The following is a 20,640-nucleotide window of genomic DNA, read 5'->3' on the forward strand; positions in this document are numbered from 1 at the left end:
GTCTATTAAGATTAATCCAGATTGACAAACATTCAAAAATAAAACACCAAAAAGTAAGCTTTTAGATGTAAACCGATAACATAGATGGCGTTGAAAATCGTCCTGAACTTCTCCTATTCCAGTGGACAGGTCCTGCTTTAGTCTTTCGCTGGGCACCAAACTTTTGTTCATTACTCCTTTCAGTACTTTTAATTCAAAGGTCGAGTACAATGGTGACGGCGCGTACAGGAGGTGGTTGATCTGAAACATACATCAGCGAAGATTGTCTACGAAAAATAATAATTCTCGTAGACATATCGGATTATAGGAGACGCCGGATTATTGGGGGTCTTCTTGTTAAATTTCGTGGAACCATTGGAAGGATATGTATTTATATATCTTAAAAATTTGTTATCTATGGATGAGTAGTACGTACAAACATAATAAAACTAGAAACATTTTCTCATTTTTAATTAACATTCTGTTTTGGTTTTACATAATAATTCGCTTTTACAAAAGGCATTTTACTGACTGTAGCTTCGTACAATTTATCTCTAATTTTTAAACTAACTTTAGTACCAATTTTACTATAATCAGTTGATACATAACCCATTGCAATGTTTTTTCCCAAACTTGGAGACGGACAGCCAGATGTTACTTTTCCTAATTCTTTTCCGTCTACAGAAAAAATTATAGCTCCTTGTCTAGCTGGCGGACCCGACGAAGACAATAAACCTATGAAATATTTTATACAATTATATATGCTCAAAGCATATCTGTCATGTGAAATTACCTATTCTTTTGATTGGTGATGTTTTCTGAATCTCCTCGAGAATTATTTCCGCTCCTGGAAAGTTTCTCATTTCCCGTCTTCTTTTTGCCACAAGCCATGTTAATGCAGCCTGAATAGGTGTTGTTGTTTCAGTTATATCGTTACCATAAAGACACAAACCTGCTTCCATCCTAAAAATATTGGAATACCAATAAGTCCAAACATAATTAATTACATGTCCATATCTCTTATGCACCAAAGGGGTAAGTATTGATTGAAAATTAACCAAAATAGATGTTTTCATTAACACTGCTGCTGGCAGACGACTAATGTAATCAGATGATGACATGTTTAAAAATTTTTTCACACAGTGAGCTTCAAGAATATCTATATAAATATGGGAAATTTTTATTTAAACTTCACAACAATAATTCTTTGTAATAAAAATATCTACTTATTCTGAAAATAGTCAAGTAGTGAAGACACAAATAATGGTTGTCATATGAGGAAATTTATATTTTTATAGTTTAGACGCCAAATAAAAAATATAAATATGAAACAATACATTAACTTTTAACTTTCTTCTGGTTAGTTTTCAGTATCAGTATCGTCATATTTTAATTAATCCAGTTCTTTACTAATATTTAAAAATAGAAATTTGTGAGAAGTAAAAAACAGTGAAAACAGACAGTAACCAACATCGGTTATCATCATTTCTATAAACTAACCATAGTGCTTAAATCACTCAGGGTTGCAAATATTGCAACGCACTGGTGATGACTTAACAATCCTTGTTTACGATTTCAATAAAAAAATTGTCACGAATTTATTATACTTATCCGAAAATCATCTGATATTGAATAATGTAGTGTTACCAAATCGTACTCTATAATGCACCCGCGACATTTGAATGTCATTTGGAAAACGTTTTGAGAGGATTATTTTGGAAAACATGCCTGATCTATTTGGGAAAGACATGTCATGAACACCTGAAGAATTTAGAAGGTGTATAGTGATCAATGAAGGAGTGGCGGTGTACCCAAAATCTATTCGGCGATGGCCGCAACCAATCTATAAACATCAAGTTTCCTTGGACTTATTTGGAGATATCGCCAGGCCACTAACTCGTGTCACAGAAGAAACAAAAGCTTTGCACTGGGTTGAAGACTGTCAAACAGCGTTCGAGACCTTGAAGAGATATTTAACCACGGCGCCGATATTAGGATGTCCATTACCAGAGTGGGACTTCATTCTTGACACTGATGCAAGCAACGTAGGGATTGAAAAAGAAAAAAAGACAACTTTTGGCGGTAGTTTAATCCGTGAAACACTTTTATCAGTATCGGAAGTAGCGGAAAGAAGCTCTTGATCCGGATTGACCATGCAGCCTCAAGTGGTTGATGCAGTTCAAGATCGCAAGTTGGATTGAGTACATTTTTGATATCGAACATTGAGCTGGTGTCTGTGAGGGAAGCGGCATTTCAGCAGATGACGTGGTCAGTTCCCACTTCAACAAGGTGAAATCTAAGGAAGCTGTAGTTTCAAGAGTGGTTAGTAAAGAATAGTGACCAAAAAGGATCAATAGAATGATCACCTAAAAATAGTTATGCAATGGAAGTGACAAGAAGTGACAAGATTGTCACCGACACGCAAGACATACTGGGCTCAGTTGGACTCTTTTGTACTAGAAGACGAATTTTTTAAAAAAAAGTGACGGTTCCTAGAATAGAAAACAACTTTTAAGTATGCGATAGTCTTCCTCTTATGAGAATATTTTTCCCGAAAGTTAAACTTTGAGGTTAGGAAACAGAAAAAAATAGCAGGGAACGAGATCTGGTCAAACAATTCAAAGTGCAATTCGTTTGTTTTAACTATTGCAATTACAGTGATATGAAAACGTCCTAATGGAAAAGTACTCTATCTTCATCTTATGATACATTGATACGTAATACTCTTCTGTTACTGTTTAACCTTCTTCAAGATAGTTTATGAACACAATCCCATGATTATTCCAACGGTCGCCATCACTTTTCTGTCTGATGAAACAGTCTTTGCTTTCATTGGAACATGTTCACCCTTTGCAATCCACTTTTTTTTCGTTTCAGGTGTGTAGTGATGGTTTAATTTGTAGTTATGATTCGAAGCGAAAAAATACTTGATATTGCCTATACTACGTCAATAACTCTTGGGAAATGTTTAAATTGGGCCAAACGCGGCACTTAACGCTTAGATAGTCACGCATGTATAATTTTTCAGTCAGTATTTGACAAATGCGTTCTTTTGATATACCTCTTCTATGACTGTAACCTTAATCCAACGGTCATCCAGTACCATTTGTTAAACTTTTTCGAAAAAATAGCTGGTTGTCGCAGTTTTAGGCCGTCCCGAGCGCTGATATGGCCAGGTTTTAATTCAGTTGCCCAAAATTTTACGGTTATTGTGTGTCTTCGTACACAATATCCAACTCCTCTGTTATTTGCGTAGGCGTATTATCTTTTTAATACAAATATTTAAAAACAACTTGATACTCATTTTATTATATTTCGCAATGATTTTGTTATACGATCGTTTATAAGAAATTAAGCCATGAAAATGGATGAAATTTTGGTGAGAATCTGTCAACCCATGCGCAAATATATTCTCCAATTTATAGTGATAACTATTGATATCTTCAGATTGAGGTCGAAAACTTCTCAAACAATCCTTCTATTCTATGAGCTTTTGTATTTTTTAAATGATTTCAGAAACTGTCTGCATCTTTATTTTTCATGAGAATATCATTGAAGAATTCATTTTCGTCCGTGGGTGGTCTCAAACTGTGGCTATTGAAACAAAACATTTTTATTAATTTCAGAAGAATGTTAGTCTAATTTATTCATAAAAGTAGACACAACATCCAGAACAGTAGCTACACTTATGACTTTCCTTGATCTAATCATAGATTTTATTCAATGCTCGTACTAGAGAAATAAAGTCAGATATACATGTTATTAGAAACATGAAGCGATATCGAATCTTTGATTCAATCAAGTCGTTCCAACATATGATAGCAATAATTCCAGCGTATTGGTTTTGGAAGAAGTTTAAAACTTTTTGTGTTCAACTTTTTTATTAGTTTTTGCTTTACTATTGTGAAATGGTTGGAATGTTATGCAATTTTTTTATCTTTTGCGAGTTACCAGGGGCCTAACAACTTTTTTGATGACTGGTCACGCGTGCCGACACCGATTGAATTAGATTATAGAGATCTGTATCCATGGATCACAAACATAAATATCAAAAATGGAAGAGTGAGCCTCGATCTCGACCACCACCATTTGAATTGTATTTTAGTATGCCATATGATGATGGACTCAGTGGAAGAAAATTCCTATTGTTTATATTTATAAAAATATGTTATTGTTTTAGGTACTATATATTATTAATATTCAATATATAATATATGTTCATTAAAATTTCAATTTGTTTCAGGGTGACTCAAAGCTCCAAGCAAGGGACTTTGAAGGAAATGCCAGAAAACAGAAATAGCTCTGATGAATCTGATGGCATCAACTAGAAACAAAATTCAAACTTATAAAAATGTTTTCAAAATATTTGTGATTGCTGTTTCATAGCAATTCTACAGTTCTTCTGTATTTCCAAGTTTAAGTGAACATTTCCTTGAATCAAGTATTAATTATGGAACTCACAAGATGTCATCGTTTTAAAGATTTATTATGTAATACATGAATTCATATTACTTTTAGAATTCCTATTCGATACTTTAAAGAGACTCCAAAGGAAAACCATTTAATCAGGTAGATTAAGCATCAAATATTATAACTGTATACCTACTCTTACTAGCCTTTTACAATTTATTTCAGAACGAACATATTAATTAAAATTGTAAATCTTATTTCAACTGAATAACAAACGAATATAACTTTTCGAATAATTTTTTCATATGTTTCTTGAATATTCAGATCAGTATCCGCGAATATACATTTTTCAAGATCCAGTATATCAATAATTCGAATAACTATTGACGAGAGAGAAAAGTATATTTGGAGCATTTTGAACAAAACATAGCAAGTTACAGATATAATTTGAATTGAACTTGGAATAATTTTGAATTTTACATTATCTTCATCTCTGCTTTTTACTCGCTTCCGAAATAATGGCAGTAAGTTCCTGGATACCCTGTATAATTTGAGTAGGTTCATGAAAGGCTTAAAAAAATAATAAAATTGGCGCCACTTCCTACAAATTGTTTGATTATATATTAAAAATCACAGGAATGTGTTAAGAACAACAAGTTATAAATAATATCAAACTGCCGATTTCCACTATACAATAACGTGATTGATGAATTACCTTAACGAATCTCTCACTCCAAGTCCGGCTAATTTTACGCAATTATTTTCTAATAAAACCTTCGCAACATTCACACTATCAGATGCAGGAATCGATATTTCAAAACCATCTTCGCCGGTGTATCCACATCTATAATATTTAAAATAATATTAAAACTCGTATGATAGATCATAGATGGCGATACCAGTATTGAATTCAGACGATTTTTATTAAGTACTAACTTTCAAAAGTAAATATATGAAATGCCGTATTATTAGTTTGTGAGATATAACATTTTGATGAAACAAAAATAGATAGAAATTAATTTTGTGTATTAATATAGCATTGCTTTTTGGCAAAAATGTACTATTGAAGCCAAGACTTGACTTTATTCATGAACATTATTATGGCTTGCTAAGTTAAAGCGATGCGCAAAAAGTACCGAAGATGAATCATGCAATGGATGTCTCAAAGAGACTGTAACCGATAAAAACATCAAAAAAGTCACACAATAATTTTGGATAATCGTAAACTGAAACTAACTTAGATAACTGAGATTCTAAACATATCAAAGTGACGTTTTGGAAAAACGATGGTGAAATTCCATGAATTGGGCTTCGAATTGCTTCCGTATACACCGTATTCTCCAGATCTAGTCTCTAGCAACTTTTTTCTGTTCTCAGAGTTCAAGATAATAGTCGCTATAGAAATTTTGCACCGATAAAGAGGTTATCACCGAAACGAAACCCTATTTTAATGTTAAAGACATCCAAATAACCGATTTAATGGGTATATCGCCGTCGATGGCGTCTATGTTGAATAATAAAATCAAATTCTATTAAAATAAAAGATTTTCTTTATGCTATCTTATAAACTTTTCAGTACACCTGGTAGTCATCACAAAATTTGCCAAAATTTTTTAACGAGTTAAGAATAGTGTGATTTCAGTGACTATTTCCTTCGAAAAATTTAAGCCAACCAAAAAGCTGTAATATTTTATGTTTACCTAGCAACGATCAAATTTCAGCGATAATACTGCACTAGTGCAAATTATCGATAATTTGCACTAGTGCCAAATTTTCGTCTAGGATTAATAAACATCATTTGGTTTTAATTTTATATTTTAAGAAAAGGAACAATTATTGAAAATGCAATTAGAATATACAACTTTACTGGAGGCCGACGATGGTGTTTCTATGCTGCTTCCACCACTTCTTATTGTTACTTCGCTACTGTCATTTCGCATTTTTTGTACAATTTCCTCGTGGTGTTCACTATTTACTTGGAGGTAAGTACGGTATAATTTAAAGAATAACAAATTTTAAACACAGAATTAAGTTTATTTTAAATTAAATTTTTCTCAGGAAATAGTCTGCCAAAATGCCCTCTCGTGCATGTCAAATTGTCTCATAATTAATCGCACTCGAGAAAATTAAATTATCGACAATTTGACATGCACTCGAGACATTAATATTGAAAGTAACGTTTTTCGGGCATATTTTTTCTTCTCAAAAGATATAAAAAACTAGAATTGGCACGTCAAGAAACATGTCAATTAGGTTCGAAGTTATAAGCAAAAAACCATTATTAATAAACAAATTATTATTGAGACCTAATTATGTTCCACAACTTCACAAATAACGTGTACGAAACTGGACTAAGTCAAGGAATCTAAACTAAATTTTTTTTCAGATTAAAGTTCTCTTATGCTCTATCAATATACAGTGTGTGTGGAACAGCCAATTCGAATAAATTTGTTAATAAATAAATAAAGGCGTGTTGGCAAGAACGCTATGGCACGTGGATTTGTATTTTTAAATGAGCATTTTATCATAGAAAAATTACAAGGTGTGTAATATGACAGTGGCTAATACCAACTTTTTATTGTACCGGGTGTCCCAATAAGAATGGCTCTCGGCCATATATCGGCAACCGTTTATGGTACAGCTTAGGGAAAAAAAATTATAACAAATGTGACCTTGAGAAAACCTCGTGACCTCGTTTTAGTCTATCTCTTCTAATAAGAGGTGGGAAGAAGCGGAAACTTTAATATGAAAAAACGCCTGTAAGTCCTGTTCTACTTAACCTATCTATGCAAACTTAGTCTTTTTGAAGAGAATTCCTTTCTACCAATGTGAGAGTTATAATTCGAAGCAACCTAATGAGTAACGTATACGCTAGAAGGCGCTATTTATTTATTTTCTTAAATCTAGCTATCCTTGAAAAATGTTAAATGGAAACATGCAGTTTTAATTAAGGCATATAAAAGTAGACCAAATTAGCAACAAAATAGCGAAAACCGCATGTCGATATCTTTTTCGTATTACGAGATATCCTAAGAAATATGTAAATTTTAAGCATTTTCCTTTAAACATAAATTACTCCGGGTTGACTGAACGGATTTTAACTTTTTTTGACTCCTCAAAATTGTCTTTCCTTGTTCTATTAATAATAGTTCCAATTATTATGTCAATATTACTCAGCTGTCACCGGGAAACTGCATTATGGAAGTTAAAATGGAATTATAACTAAAGGTATCTCGCTAGTGACGACCTAAATGTTCAAATTGTCGCCCATCATTTACCGCCTAAAAATATAGGTAAATGGTAGTATCCAAGTACTAGTTGTATTCAACGTCCAGTGGAGCATTCACCTGACTCTTCAGTGCCTGAAAATCTATCTGAATCCTTAGACGTTGAAGGACCAAGATCACCACAAAATGATACTAATTTTGAAGTACTCTATTCTATTTCTCATAATTAAAGGGAGAACATTTTGCTAGTTCTGAAGAAAATAAAATGACAGTAAGTGGATAATTAGTGTAACCAAGTGGTTACACTAAGTTTTTCTGTATTGGTTTTTCCTTTTTAAAGATCTCGGGAGAAGTTAGTAGGCATGTAGCATGTACAAAAACAATAGAATGTGTTATTCTAATGCTGTACGAGGATTATTCAGGAAATTGAGGACCTCAACCTCAAAATGTCAGCACTTTTTAATTCGGAAATATATTTACGCATGCGTTGAGATATTCTCACTGTCATTTTTGACGATTAATTTCTGTTTGAAAATCTTTGAAGCAAATTATAAGAAACTGTTCCTTGAAAGAAAATATGGACTCTAGAAACAAATATAGTCCAGAATTCATTAATTGTCCCTCCATAATTACATACAAAACTGGGCATTGTGAAACTTTATTAAATCACTAGACAAAGATGAAAACTGCTTCTCTTACATTTGCCAAGATTTCCTTAGCTCACTATGGAAAAGATTAAGCCGATATTTTTGATGGTTCCCAAATTAGACAACTTACGGAAGATATTGAATTTAGAATTTCTAAAACTGAGTTAGAACCAAAGGCTTCGACAGCTTTCGTCTCTGTAATGCAGAACATTCTTGAAAATAAAAAATCTGAAAATTATCTTGTAAAAGACCTTCTGTTACAATTAAAAAAAATGGGATGTAATACGAGTACGAGCATAAAACTTCACTTACTCTATAGTAACCTGGATAGGTTTCCAGAGAAGCGTATGCAAAAGGAATTTCGCGATATGGAAGAGCGCTACCAGGATTTCTGGGATACGAATAAGATGTCTGAATATTATCATTTTCCAAAGTCTACACATTAAACTCAATGATGAATTTAATGGAAATATTATATTTGTCTGGCCGAAATGGACACAGGTTCCTCTAATAACTGATTCAATTGAAAGATAAAAAGATATCCAAGAAAAACGTTATTTTTACTAAAATCACACCCTTCTTAACTCGTTAAACAATTTTCCCCAACAAGTTCATTGATCGGGATGAGTGCATCTTATTCTAAATTAATTTTGCCCTCGGGTCAAGTTAAATCATTTACCAAAAGAGAGATGCTCACAACTCCTATGTGACTATCTTGTATTAATATAAATGTGCAATATGCTCTAACAATTACTCTTTGCTAAAGACAAGATTCTTTCTATCAAATAGGTGGTAATGGAAGATTGAGAGCAAGTAAATGTTTTTCTCCCATAGGGGAAAACGCAATACTGCATACTGCAAATTGTTGCAACGTATTTTCTAGTACTCAACCAATCGATTCCTCCTATGCCATGCAGTTAAAATTGTTGACAGAAATAAAGTTATATGATTGCTTCCTGAAATTGTTACAACAAATTATTTTTACATTAAAACTTACCCCTCATTAGAATGTGTTTAATCATGTCTTCGCAACAGCGAAAATATGAATAAAATGACTACCCCATAGTGGGGGATGAAATTCATATGATAACTTCTGCGGATTCTTTTTGCTTGACGACAGAAAATTTTTTCCTACTCCTTGTTCTCGGCAAGATAGTGCAAAGTTGAATTTCTCTACTAAATGGGTTGGCAAGTACAGAAATTACAGAATCTCTTATTTTAATGCTGTACGGAGGTTTTCTGGGAAGTTCAGGACCTCAAGATGTCAGCACATATCAATATAAATTCGGAAATATCTTTACGTATCGTTGAGAGAAATTTCAGTCATTTCCAACGCTTAGTTTCTATTTTAAAATCGTAAGTAAATCTTTCTAAAGATTTTGCCTGAAAATCGGAAAAAAATGAGTATCGAGCTGTTGAATATTTGTTTTTGGAAGGAAATACGCATACGCAAATGGTTAAGCACTCTGTACGGATACTATGGACAATTATTTACGAATGTGAACTTTGAGCAGCTCAATTCAAACTTGACCGTGTCAGCTTGACTGACAACGAGCGTTAGGAAGGGCCAAAAATGCGAAAAAGTTCACCGAATAGTACAGGACGACCATCGGATTAAGATTAGAAAGATATAAGAAACAGAAAAACAAAAGTGTACATTCGTCATATACTTACTGAAGAATTATGCATGCGTAAGCCATCCGCGCATTGGATGCCGCTTTTGCTCACATTGGACCATTCAAATAAATTTTTCCCAGGCCTTATTAATGCGATTGAAGCATAATCAGTCAGATTTTTTTAATTGAAACAGGAGAGTATTACGCATCATTGCTTTATAGTGTAAAGAGAGAAATTACAAAAAAGCGAGCACACTTTTAAAAAAAGTACTTTTTTATCAATAAAACCTTTCAGCACTTTGGTGATAGCTATGGTTAACCATTCACCGTATTCAATAGATCTGGACACCAACAATTTTTCCTGTTTTATAACCTTAAAGAAGACAGATTTCATCAGACGAGGACGTTATACATATGTAAACGCCTATTTTGAGGAAAACGACGCGACGGTAACTATGATTAATTGGAGGTCTTAAAAGGGTTAGAGCACGCTGAAAAAAAATAAACTCGAAAGAAGACTGCGTTTTAAAATAAAAATGGAAAAAAAATATTGTTTATTTGTTAGTTCGGACAAATTTTCAGACAATCCTCGAATATTATTTTAAAAAATAATCGCCGAATGACGCATACTTTAGTTTGGGGTAGTCACTTTAGTCATGTGAATTGTGAAAATCATTTCTGCCTTTGGGGGAATCGACTATTAGCGACGAGCAAAATACATTACAATAAGTTTCAGTAAGCAACCCTTTAGTTTTCACCTTTTATGAGGTGGGTCATGTTTAACGGCAAAGTATAGGGGGAATCGATTAGCTACGTCCTAGGAAATACGTAGTTCAATTTGCAGAGCCTGGTCGGCATCTTAGATCGCATCTTATTTTGTAGAAAGCTGTGTTTAGCAATAAGTAACCATTGTTTGAGCATCATTTCATATTTTATTCTGTAAACTTGCTCTCTTAGTCAAAGTAGTGTAAAAAGTTAAAAAGTATAAATTTAAGTATAAAAAATACCTCGTAATCCTGCAATCTTTTACATCGGTCACTGTTGCTGTAGTAGTATTCATAAAATATAAATTTGACAGGTCAACTTCAGTGAGATTTTGTAATGCTTCGGCTGCTTTAGGACCTTGCAGAGCCAATAAGCTTCTTTCTTTGGGATCGAAAAATTTTATTTTTATGTCGGTATCCAAATTTGTTCGTTTATATTTTTCCTTAAACAAAAATAGTTCTAATTGTTTCAAATATATATTTATATCCTACAAAATACTCGAAAATTTTATTACTTTTAAGTATGACGTGATTGAATACATAAAATAAGATTCCTAAGAATATTACTAAAACGTGATAATGATTTGTTTAACAAAAAAACGTCAATACTACATAACCACATCTGTCGATGACTTTTAATATATAAAATAATTGTATTATATTTCGGGATATTTCAGACTAGAGAAAACACCAGTTATATTTGCTGAAACACCCTTTCGTTCTTACGTGAGATTTATGTTATTAGGTTTGACTCCCACACGCAATTAATGGATGCTCCCGATTTAAGGTTACCTACTTTCTACTCTACTTAAGGGACAGATCCGAGATTGATACTGAAAAATATTTTTTTATGACAGGAAAATCAGGAAAATGAAAAAAAATGTAATTTACAGATCAAACACCTGACTATTATTTATTGTTACTAATATTGGCAATTCTTATTATGTGAATAGACCCACTAACTGTCAATTAACTACAAGGATCATATGGTTATGCAGAACTTGTGACAAGTCGTTTTATCTGCAACATATTTTTGTCATTTAAGTCTGCTCTATCCCAATACAAAAACCTTTATATAAACCGGTCGTTTTACCGGATTAATAACATTTAATACACGTTCACGTTACAACTGTTGTACTTACAGGTTCCGTTTCCATACCTTTCTTTTCACACTCTTTCTGTCGAAGCAGGACGTCTTATCGGAATAATTCATTAGATTTGTTTTATTTCCTAATATATCTCACAGGAGGATCGAGAACTTCTATTGGTACTTTGAGCTAATTATTTATTTTCTAAGTGGTAGGCTGCTAGCCTGGCCCCTCAACCCTCCTCTTCTTTCCGGTCCTGGGACCGGCAACAATGACACTAGGCTACTCATACCTCCCAGAAGCACTGCATGCAGAGGAACTTACATATTAGTCGAATGATAGACAATAGATTGGTAAAAATAGCAAAGGATAAATCTCCAATTGGAGCAGGATGTAGAGGTTGACCACGAAAGAGGTGAAGTGACAATCTAAACTATTATGGAATAAAGAAGAAGGAAGTGAATGGAGACAAGTGGAACAGAACTTCTCAATGCGTGACAATTGCTAAAGCGGGAAGTACATAAAAAACCGGACTCTCCCGTTTAATCCGGTACGGTTAGTAACATTAGAGTAGTTACTCTTATAAATATATTTTTTTGGAAGAAAATTAAAACGTATTAAAAAAACTTGTATGCTCGAGCTCATCTTGCACTAATTATTCCACGTTTATTGACTTTCCTAGTTTTTCGTCTAGTATGAACTTGTTCATACTAGAAGTAATGTAAACCAAAACTGGCACGAAAGGTTTAGGGCATATCCATGGAAAAATTCACGAAAAATCGAAACGCATTAAAATAATATATTTAATTACTTGTTATTGAGGAAACAAGTATTTTGTCATATTCAAATACTGTTCATAGATAAACATCAGCAACTCATACTGAGAAAATTGGGAAGAATATATAGATTTTAAATAGAATACTGATTTGTATCCGTTTTATCGTGCATTTGAATTAGCTTTAAGAGGTTATGACGAAACAAACTCGATAAATAAAAAGATTGATAGATTTGAGCTCAAAACAATATAGGGAGCTTATAGAACATTTTAATAAGGCAACAGTGTTTAAAGACATCCATAATGACCTTCTCGAATGCATACTTTATGTTTATCACGAAGAAGAAGTCGAGAATAAAGTAAAATAGTAATTATATTGCTATTAATACCGATGGAACTACAAATTTTTGCAACAAAATACAACTTCTTATTGTTTTGCGCTATATCACTCTCCTGTAGAGACGTTAAGGGAATTCGTAAATCCTGTGGTTTGTAATGCTAACTCCCTAGATAATAGTATTTAAAAAAAATTATAGCCCCCATAAATAAATTGTCCAAAGTTAAGACGGTGCTGCAGTCATGAGTGTACATCCTGGGAAATGTCACTCTTTGCCAACTAGAGACATTATTAGAAACTCATGTATTGAACAGCTCAAAAAACTGCTCAGAATCATCAATTTGTTGTTGGTTTTGGTTGAAACTTAGCAAACCACTTCTCAAAGGAGCAATGTCCGGATAAAGTTTATCGAATCAAGCATTGGATTCAATAGTATTTTTTGCTAAAAAGCAATGCTCTATTAACACACAAAATTCATTTTTTTAAACTAAAAAACGTTGCTTCACTCAAATGCTAACTAATTGTACGACAGCTATCAAATTTATACTCGTGTCTTTGAAGATTGGATCTAACTGGAAATATGGTTTTAATTATAGTAACGCTATCTATGTTTCAGTTTACGAATTTCTCAGCTCACCTAATAGATGATTTGATTACATAACGTATGTAGCTTAAGCTATTGGAGTAATTTAAATAATTTATAATGCTTTGCTAGAGCATTTATCAAAAAAATATTGACAGTGCTACAGAAGAAGTGCACATAAACTAAATGCCAGCAGATGACACCTTTTACCAAGATACGTTTTGTGTCGAATGCAGTATCTCCCGCTTTTGTAAAAGTAGAGCCGTAACTTTAATTCGCTTCAGAGTTGTTGTTTTTTGTTATATCTATGAATTCCTGATAAAAGATTTTTCAGCGTCAGTCTCGTTATTGAATAACAACGCTCCGTAAATGCCTACTTACTAAAGCTTTTAACATCAACTGTTGATCGTGTTGTTTCCTCGCAGCGTTTGATACTAGATAGAGATGATCGTCTGTAATTTTTGTAACAATGAGATCGTCTATAATACCTCCATTTTCATTTGTAAATATAGTAAGAGTTGATCCGTTAATTTGAGTTCCTTGGATATCTGCTGTGCAAATGGATTCTAAGAAGTCAATGCATCTATTTCCTGGAAAAGATACAATTTTTTTAAAAATAAACGGTGAAACACTTTAATTGTATACTATATTTTATAATTTCATTAAGTTTTAAATGTGGAATTATTCAACTAGGTACTAATTGCTAGGTAAGGATTTTCCCAAAAACTGTGATCACTATTAATTTTCCGTTATTAGCATTAATATTACGAATGAGTATTAATATAACATTACGTAAATAATAACCTTACTACCGTAATTGAAGTATGGAATATTGAATTTAGATCTAAAGCAATTGAAAACGGTCATAACAGGCATTAAGAAAAAATTGTATTGATAAAAAAAATGAACCAATATCATAATCAATCGCTAAACAGAACAAATCCCATTTCCATATATCCGCTTTATTGAATGACATCCTACAAGGTAGATTCCGTTTGATTTTCGTTTCCAGTGTTAATTCGCTTCAAGAAGTAACTCTAAAAGTCAGTTTTCGGAATGGCGTACAGTAGCATAACTATTGATGGTTTTCTCCAATACTGAAGCAAAACTTGATATCAATTTTTTAGTCTAGGTTTCCAGTAATTTTAGTTTTAGTAAATGATATTGCACACGCACGCCTCTCACTGAATAACAGGTTCAGTAGGTAACTTCATACAGCAAGGAGTACACCAACCTTATCCCACCAATTATCAAATTATTTCAGTGAATATGGAATAAGTCATAAAAGAAATAACGCTTATCAAAATATAGCAGTTAAACCCGGCGTTACTTATGTCAATATATCGAACATTTAATAGTTATAAATTCAGTTTATCTATCTTAGACAGTAACGTAGCTAAAAGTGGAAGAAGTGGTCTCTTTCCCACAACCTCGCAATTCAATTATTAAAAACTACTTACAAAATAATATCAAGCAGTACCAACTGTTTGGTTTAGTAATTCTCGTAGATGTTGCTGCTAAGAATTGATTACAAATCCTTACTAGAGAGCATTACTTTTCTTAATAATTAATAAATAAAACCTTTCTTTCAAACCTATATGAATTTCAATATTTTCCCAGCACGCTTTTATATTTTTTCACTACGACGGTTGCTACTTACGTTTTGAGATATGGCAGCACTGATGTGAATATGTGAAGTTCGACATTGTCTTCATAACATTTGATATTTTTAATAGAGAAAGTTCTAAGAACATGTTGTCATACGAGTGCTATTTGCGTACACATACCTTTACATTCAACTTGGTCACGAAATGGAATTAAATCGCGAACACTTTCATGTGATGATTTTCTACGAACTTCGACGTGTATTAAACCAACAGCATCGAACCGAGCAACTTGCTTCGACTTCTAGTGATGAAGAACCATCTCAAACCAGCTAGTTTTCAGAATTCAATCGTGAGCGCACTTCGCTACAGGATGAACTTCGTGAAGGTCGTCCAAAATCGGCTGTTGTGCCAGAAACATTGATGCTGTGCTTAAACTAATAATGCAAGATCGTCATATGACATACGATGAGATTAAGGCATACTTGGTGATTAGTTCAACTCGCATACAATCAATATTGTATAAACATTTGGCTGTAAAAATTATTTATTCGCGTTGGATGCCGCATAATTTGATAATCGTTTAAACAAAGCTTTTATCGATCGATAAGAAGAAATGCTGATAAAATTCAATCGCGATGCTTCAAAAGACGTCTATAAGATCGTGACAGGTGACGAATCATGGACTTATGTATATGAACCCGAAACTAAACAACAATCGAATGTATGGGTCTTCCGGCAAAAGTTGTTTGCGCACGAAGGACTTGGCTGCCTGTTTTTTAGGAATAACTGGACATCTCGCAACCGCTCCATTAGCGGTTGTTACGTTGAAGTCACATGTTTTAGAGGTACCTCAATCGGAACGGAAAAAGTACTTCGACAATTGTTTCAAACGCACGCAAAAGTGCAGATTTTAATGGAGAATATTTTGAAATACAATAAAGCCATATCCAATTATAAATATTTGTTTTTAGTTGTCCATCTTAGAACTTTAGTAGCAACCTTCGTATCATGAATAGGTATATTGTTTCAAAGCGTGTTTTGCAAGATAGTTTTATTGTGTAGACTTTGGAACGGAAGAAAAGGAGTTTCTATGATGCAAATTTGCACATGTTTATGTTAGTACCCTCTACACTACCGATCTTAAATATGTGTCTTGCTGCAAATCAGCCAACTCCTCAATTTTCAGATAACAAATATTAACAATGCACCTACCTTTTAGCTGGTCTTATCTCGTAGATCTTAATTCCTCTATTTAGTGCTTCAAAAGTCATTCGATCAGTTATTGTGCACGTGCTCTGCCCTGTTTCAATGTTCGAAGCTGATGATTTGTAAATGTCACATATAGGAAATTCAAAATTGGCGATATTTGAAGGTGATTTTAGTGCCGAATATGCTGTTCGTCTCAAATCCATTAGTGTAGTTGCTATTTGCACTAATGCTATATTAAGTCTAATGTTTTTGTTTGGATGAATTTTAGCTGGGATTGGATTGATCAAAAATATATTTCCATTAACACCAGATCATCCAGAAATATCATAGTACCTTGTTTTTTGAAATAATCTATTATTACCATATACTTGTTTTTGACCAAAATAAAGTTTTTTGGATTGAATGTAGCTCTGAAAGTCATTTCTCCTCTTAGAAATGAATTATTTGCAGTATCAATGACTATTGATTAGATATCGCTATCATTTTTTTCAGTATTATCAACCCTTTGTTAGAAATTTCTTAAATCGAATATTTGGCACGCATCACTATAGTGTATAGTAATAAATGTTAATAGAAGCATTCAGCGGTTTTTGTATGAACATTGTAGACTCTCCCTATGGAAGACTTTCGTGCACTTGAGAAGTTATAAGAGTATTTCATATCTAAGTCCATAAGTCCATTAATTTGTCTGGTCGGTTAACTTAAATCCGACTTTTTGAATGTCTTCACAGAAAAAATCAAAGCGGGTAAAATCAAGTGACCTAGGTGACCACTGTATTGATCCAATCCACCTTCGTGGTTATCCAAAAACCTTCAAACATGAAGATCATGTAAAAACTCTACTACAAATGACTGACCAATATTTGGTTGTAAGGCAATTTCTGCTGTAGTTGTTTAAGGGCTATCTTCTAATGACCTGGCACCATCGCTTATTTCTAGACTTTTAGACTGACATTTTAATATTTATGTGGTAGGTGAGCTGTTGATTGCTATAATTAGATTATTATCAAGGTCAGGTTATATTTGAATAAAGACAAAAATTAAGTCGAAACGGGAATACTATTAATTAAATAGTCCTAATACCAAGTGCATTGATCAGCCAAATCATACACTTTTTTCTAAAAATAATTATAGATATTCAATTTTTTGAGATAAACTAAGAACCTTATTTTTCCATATATCTTCCAAAAACTTTTGCTTAAGGAAATCATATTTTGGGAGTAATCAAGGGATATTAAAATAAGTAAATTCTTGTTCACCCATAACAAAGTTAGTTTTTATATGGTTCCAGATTTCACGATCTGTTTTCTTATGTACTTTTGTGTAAAAAATATTTTCTCGTAATAATAACCGTAATAATGATACTAATTTTGATCTATATGATTTTTTATCGTAATAAAAATGTTGCAACGTAAATATTAAGAATATTTTATACTGATGGCACTTAGTTGGAATTTCTGGAACCTTTTGGTGATATTCATACTGAACACACTATTTACACTACCACTACACCGACACTAACAATTACACTGTCTGATGCGCGTCTCGATAACAAAGTTATCGTCGTTACTTTACGGACTTCTACTAATTCCAGTAGAGTTAAAGAAAATTCGGAATCAAACATTTCTTACGTTATAGTATTGAAAATAACTCCTTCACAACCACCAAGCTTAAAATTTTCAAATCAAATCACAAAATTAAATTGACAGCTATTTGATTATTTAAAAGTATTCTCAGTGACGCAGGACTAATTGTCGCTATAAGTACAACATAGCCTACTAATTTCAAAATTTACATTTCACATGGAGTTGCATATTGTAATAATATAATTTTTCAATATTAAATCATCGTTTTTTCCTTCATAGAAAAAAATGTGTATTATACACAAGAAATATACTATATTTTAGCTTTCGAAGACAATACAATCTCAAAATAAAATCTAGTACTTTTTTCCTTTGTATAATGAAAAATTATATTTTACTTTAGTATTGAAAAATTGATTTTATGTTAGAATTTAATGAGTTTAATAAATGTCTCAGTTTTTCATTCCATTATTCCAATATCAGCTCAATTTGCATTAAATTATATTTGCAAGAGGAAAGTTATTAACATTTTTTCTATTATTAAAAATAAGCTACACAACGACTGCGCATTATATACGTAAATGAGAAATGTATTGTAATGTTTTCTCAACTAAAAGTTATGTACTTCTTTTTATCCTAATACATAGGAGGAATTTGAAACAATTTTCTAATAATTAATTCATATTTTGTACACTACACTTAGTTCATATAATTACCTATTACTAATGTATATTCACATTTTATAATCTCAGAGTCTGGAACTCTCAATCTCCATGACAAATTTTAATTCGTTCCCCAAACTTTTGAAAATTCGAAACGAGTGATTTCATAACACAATTATTGATAAAAAGTTTCACGTATAGAATACTCTAATTAGTCAATTGCACAATCTTTTCAAACTGATGGTCAAATTTTAACAATAGTATTATATTAAACAAAATTTATTGAAAATGATCATTAAATATACCTACCTCGAATTTCTGTTTGAAGCATATGAGATACATCAAACAAAGATGCATTTTTTCGTGTAAACAGATGGGAGTTTACCATACTGAAATCATTGTACATCACGGGAAGTAAATATCCTCCAAAATTAACTATCTTTCCACCATTTTCTACATGAAAATCATATAGAGCTGTCTTTTCACCCACGACATTCCCACTGAACGTTCTTCTTATTGCTTTTCTGTTTAGTCTATTAATTATTTTCACAGAAAACATCTTTATAATACAGAATATTCTTTGAAAGTAATGATGCTCCTCTTTAGTGCTGGAATAACAAAAAGATAAGAAGGTCAAATATATCGATAAATAAAGTATATATTTTTGTATCTGTGTTACAGAAGTGAAATATATATAATTCTATTAGATATACGAAATTTGTTCAGTAACAAAATCGTTGAATACAGTGGCGGAATTATGTTAAATATTTTTTTTTTCTAATGAAAAATATTTCTGGACATTGTTAACCTGCGAAAATTTCTTTAGGTTTTCCTCTTTTAAACAATCCTATTACTTCTATATGCAAATGCAAATATTTCGTATTCTGGCAATGGCAATGGCAATAAATTTAAGAAAAAATCAAATTACTAGGACAGTAATTAACTTCTTTCATAAGTTCAAGACTGCTTTCTTATTTACAATTCTTAAACACGCGATTTCCTTGGTTATCGAAAGCAATATTCTGTTTTCTGTACGAGTTTCATTAGATTTTTGATGATAAATTTATGAAAGCCTGCTTGGACTTTGATATTAAATTACAGGTACAGGAGGAAGAAAGTACCCTAAAAGATATAGACACTACAAAACCCTTTAATAAAATAACTCAATTGAAAAAAGCTTAAAAAATTTCTTAACCATTCTTGTTAATTCCCATATCTTCATTACATGAAACCAATTCCAAAACCCCACCTCGCCACTCGTCGGTGATAAAGGTTTTCAGCGGTTTCCCTTTAACTAGGTGAACTCGTCACCAGTCAAACGGCTGACGACAGGGAATAATTCAGCCTCAGCCCGCAGCTGTACCCGCCTTTATACAGACCACCTACTTAATATACTCCAAAAGCTATTTGGTTCGTCGAGCCATTTTGTATTTTATTCTTTTCGCGCATTATAATGAGCGGATGCACAAACGCTGAGCGAGTGTCACACGAAGAGAAACTATCTTAAAAGTCACCCCTATTCCAGTTTTTCAAAGAAAAATTTTTCTTACAAGTGGGCCATTCCTAAAATCCCTTATAAAACTGTCCCTATCCTTCCTAATAAAATTACCACGATGTTCTCTCTACGAAATATGCTCTTAAAATATTATTATAGGTGGCGTAAGTTGTTTCGAATTAAGGTTTCAACACTTTTTTCTTCAGGCATTTCTGAGGCTCTTGTTATATGCAGTAATGCTTTAATTGACTCACATAAGTATAATTGTTAATTGTTTAATTAATATTTTCGTAGCCTAACTGTTTTAAATTATGACACGTTTCATTTCTAATACTAGACCTTGATATAACTAACAAATTGCCAATTTTAAAATAAAAATTACCTTTAATATATAGTAATATATATAATAATTGTATTAATTTATTTTTTATTTAATTACAATAACCGCCGAACTTTTAATTAACTGTCCACAATATATACTAATAATAAGTTAATGGAAGACTTCCATAGTTATCGCACATGTTTAAATTAAGAATATATGAACATATTTCTGTGTATTAATGCAACTTTTGTCGAGAGAATTAAATCTCTAAGCCGTTCACATAATGATATACAAATTACTATGCTTGGTATAATATAAACTCTGAGAAATCTGAGA

The 20,640-nt window shown here is 32.4% G+C and overlaps 1 protein-coding gene across 1 annotated transcript; it reads right to left on the bottom strand.

The window, feature by feature from the left end:
- Window positions 1-433: 433 nt before the first annotated feature.
- On the bottom strand, window positions 434-19,184 carry LOC130900178 (aminomethyltransferase, mitochondrial). The gene is made up of 6 exons (XM_057810622.1): window positions 18,797-19,184; window positions 13,808-14,016; window positions 10,887-11,086; window positions 5,105-5,233; window positions 773-942; window positions 434-714 (listed from the first exon to the last, which is right to left on the bottom strand). The coding sequence occupies exons 1-6, from the start codon at window positions 19,044-19,046 to the stop codon at window positions 449-451; spliced, it is 1,224 nt and encodes a 407-aa protein (XP_057666605.1). The 5' UTR covers window positions 19,047-19,184; the 3' UTR covers window positions 434-448.
- Window positions 19,185-20,640: the final 1,456 nt, after the last annotated feature.

Source organism: Diorhabda carinulata, chromosome 12 (genome assembly GCF_026250575.1).
Source record: "Diorhabda carinulata isolate Delta chromosome 12, icDioCari1.1, whole genome shotgun sequence".
NCBI classification, from domain to species: domain Eukaryota; kingdom Metazoa; phylum Arthropoda; class Insecta; order Coleoptera; family Chrysomelidae; genus Diorhabda; species Diorhabda carinulata.

Excerpts from the sequence above, each read along its gene's own strand:
- LOC130900178 (XM_057810622.1), bottom strand. The coding sequence starts at position 19,046 with ATGTTTTCTGTGAAAATAATTAATAGACTAAACAGAAAAGCAATAAGA. Across the intron at positions 14,017-18,796 it reads GCTTCAAACAGAAATTCGAG|GAAATAGATGCATTGACTTC; the intron begins GTAGGTATATTT and ends TATCTTTTCCAG. Across the intron at positions 943-5,104 it reads GGAGTGAGAGATTCGTTAAG|GATGGAAGCAGGTTTGTGTC; the intron begins GTAATTCATCAA and ends CAATATTTTTAG.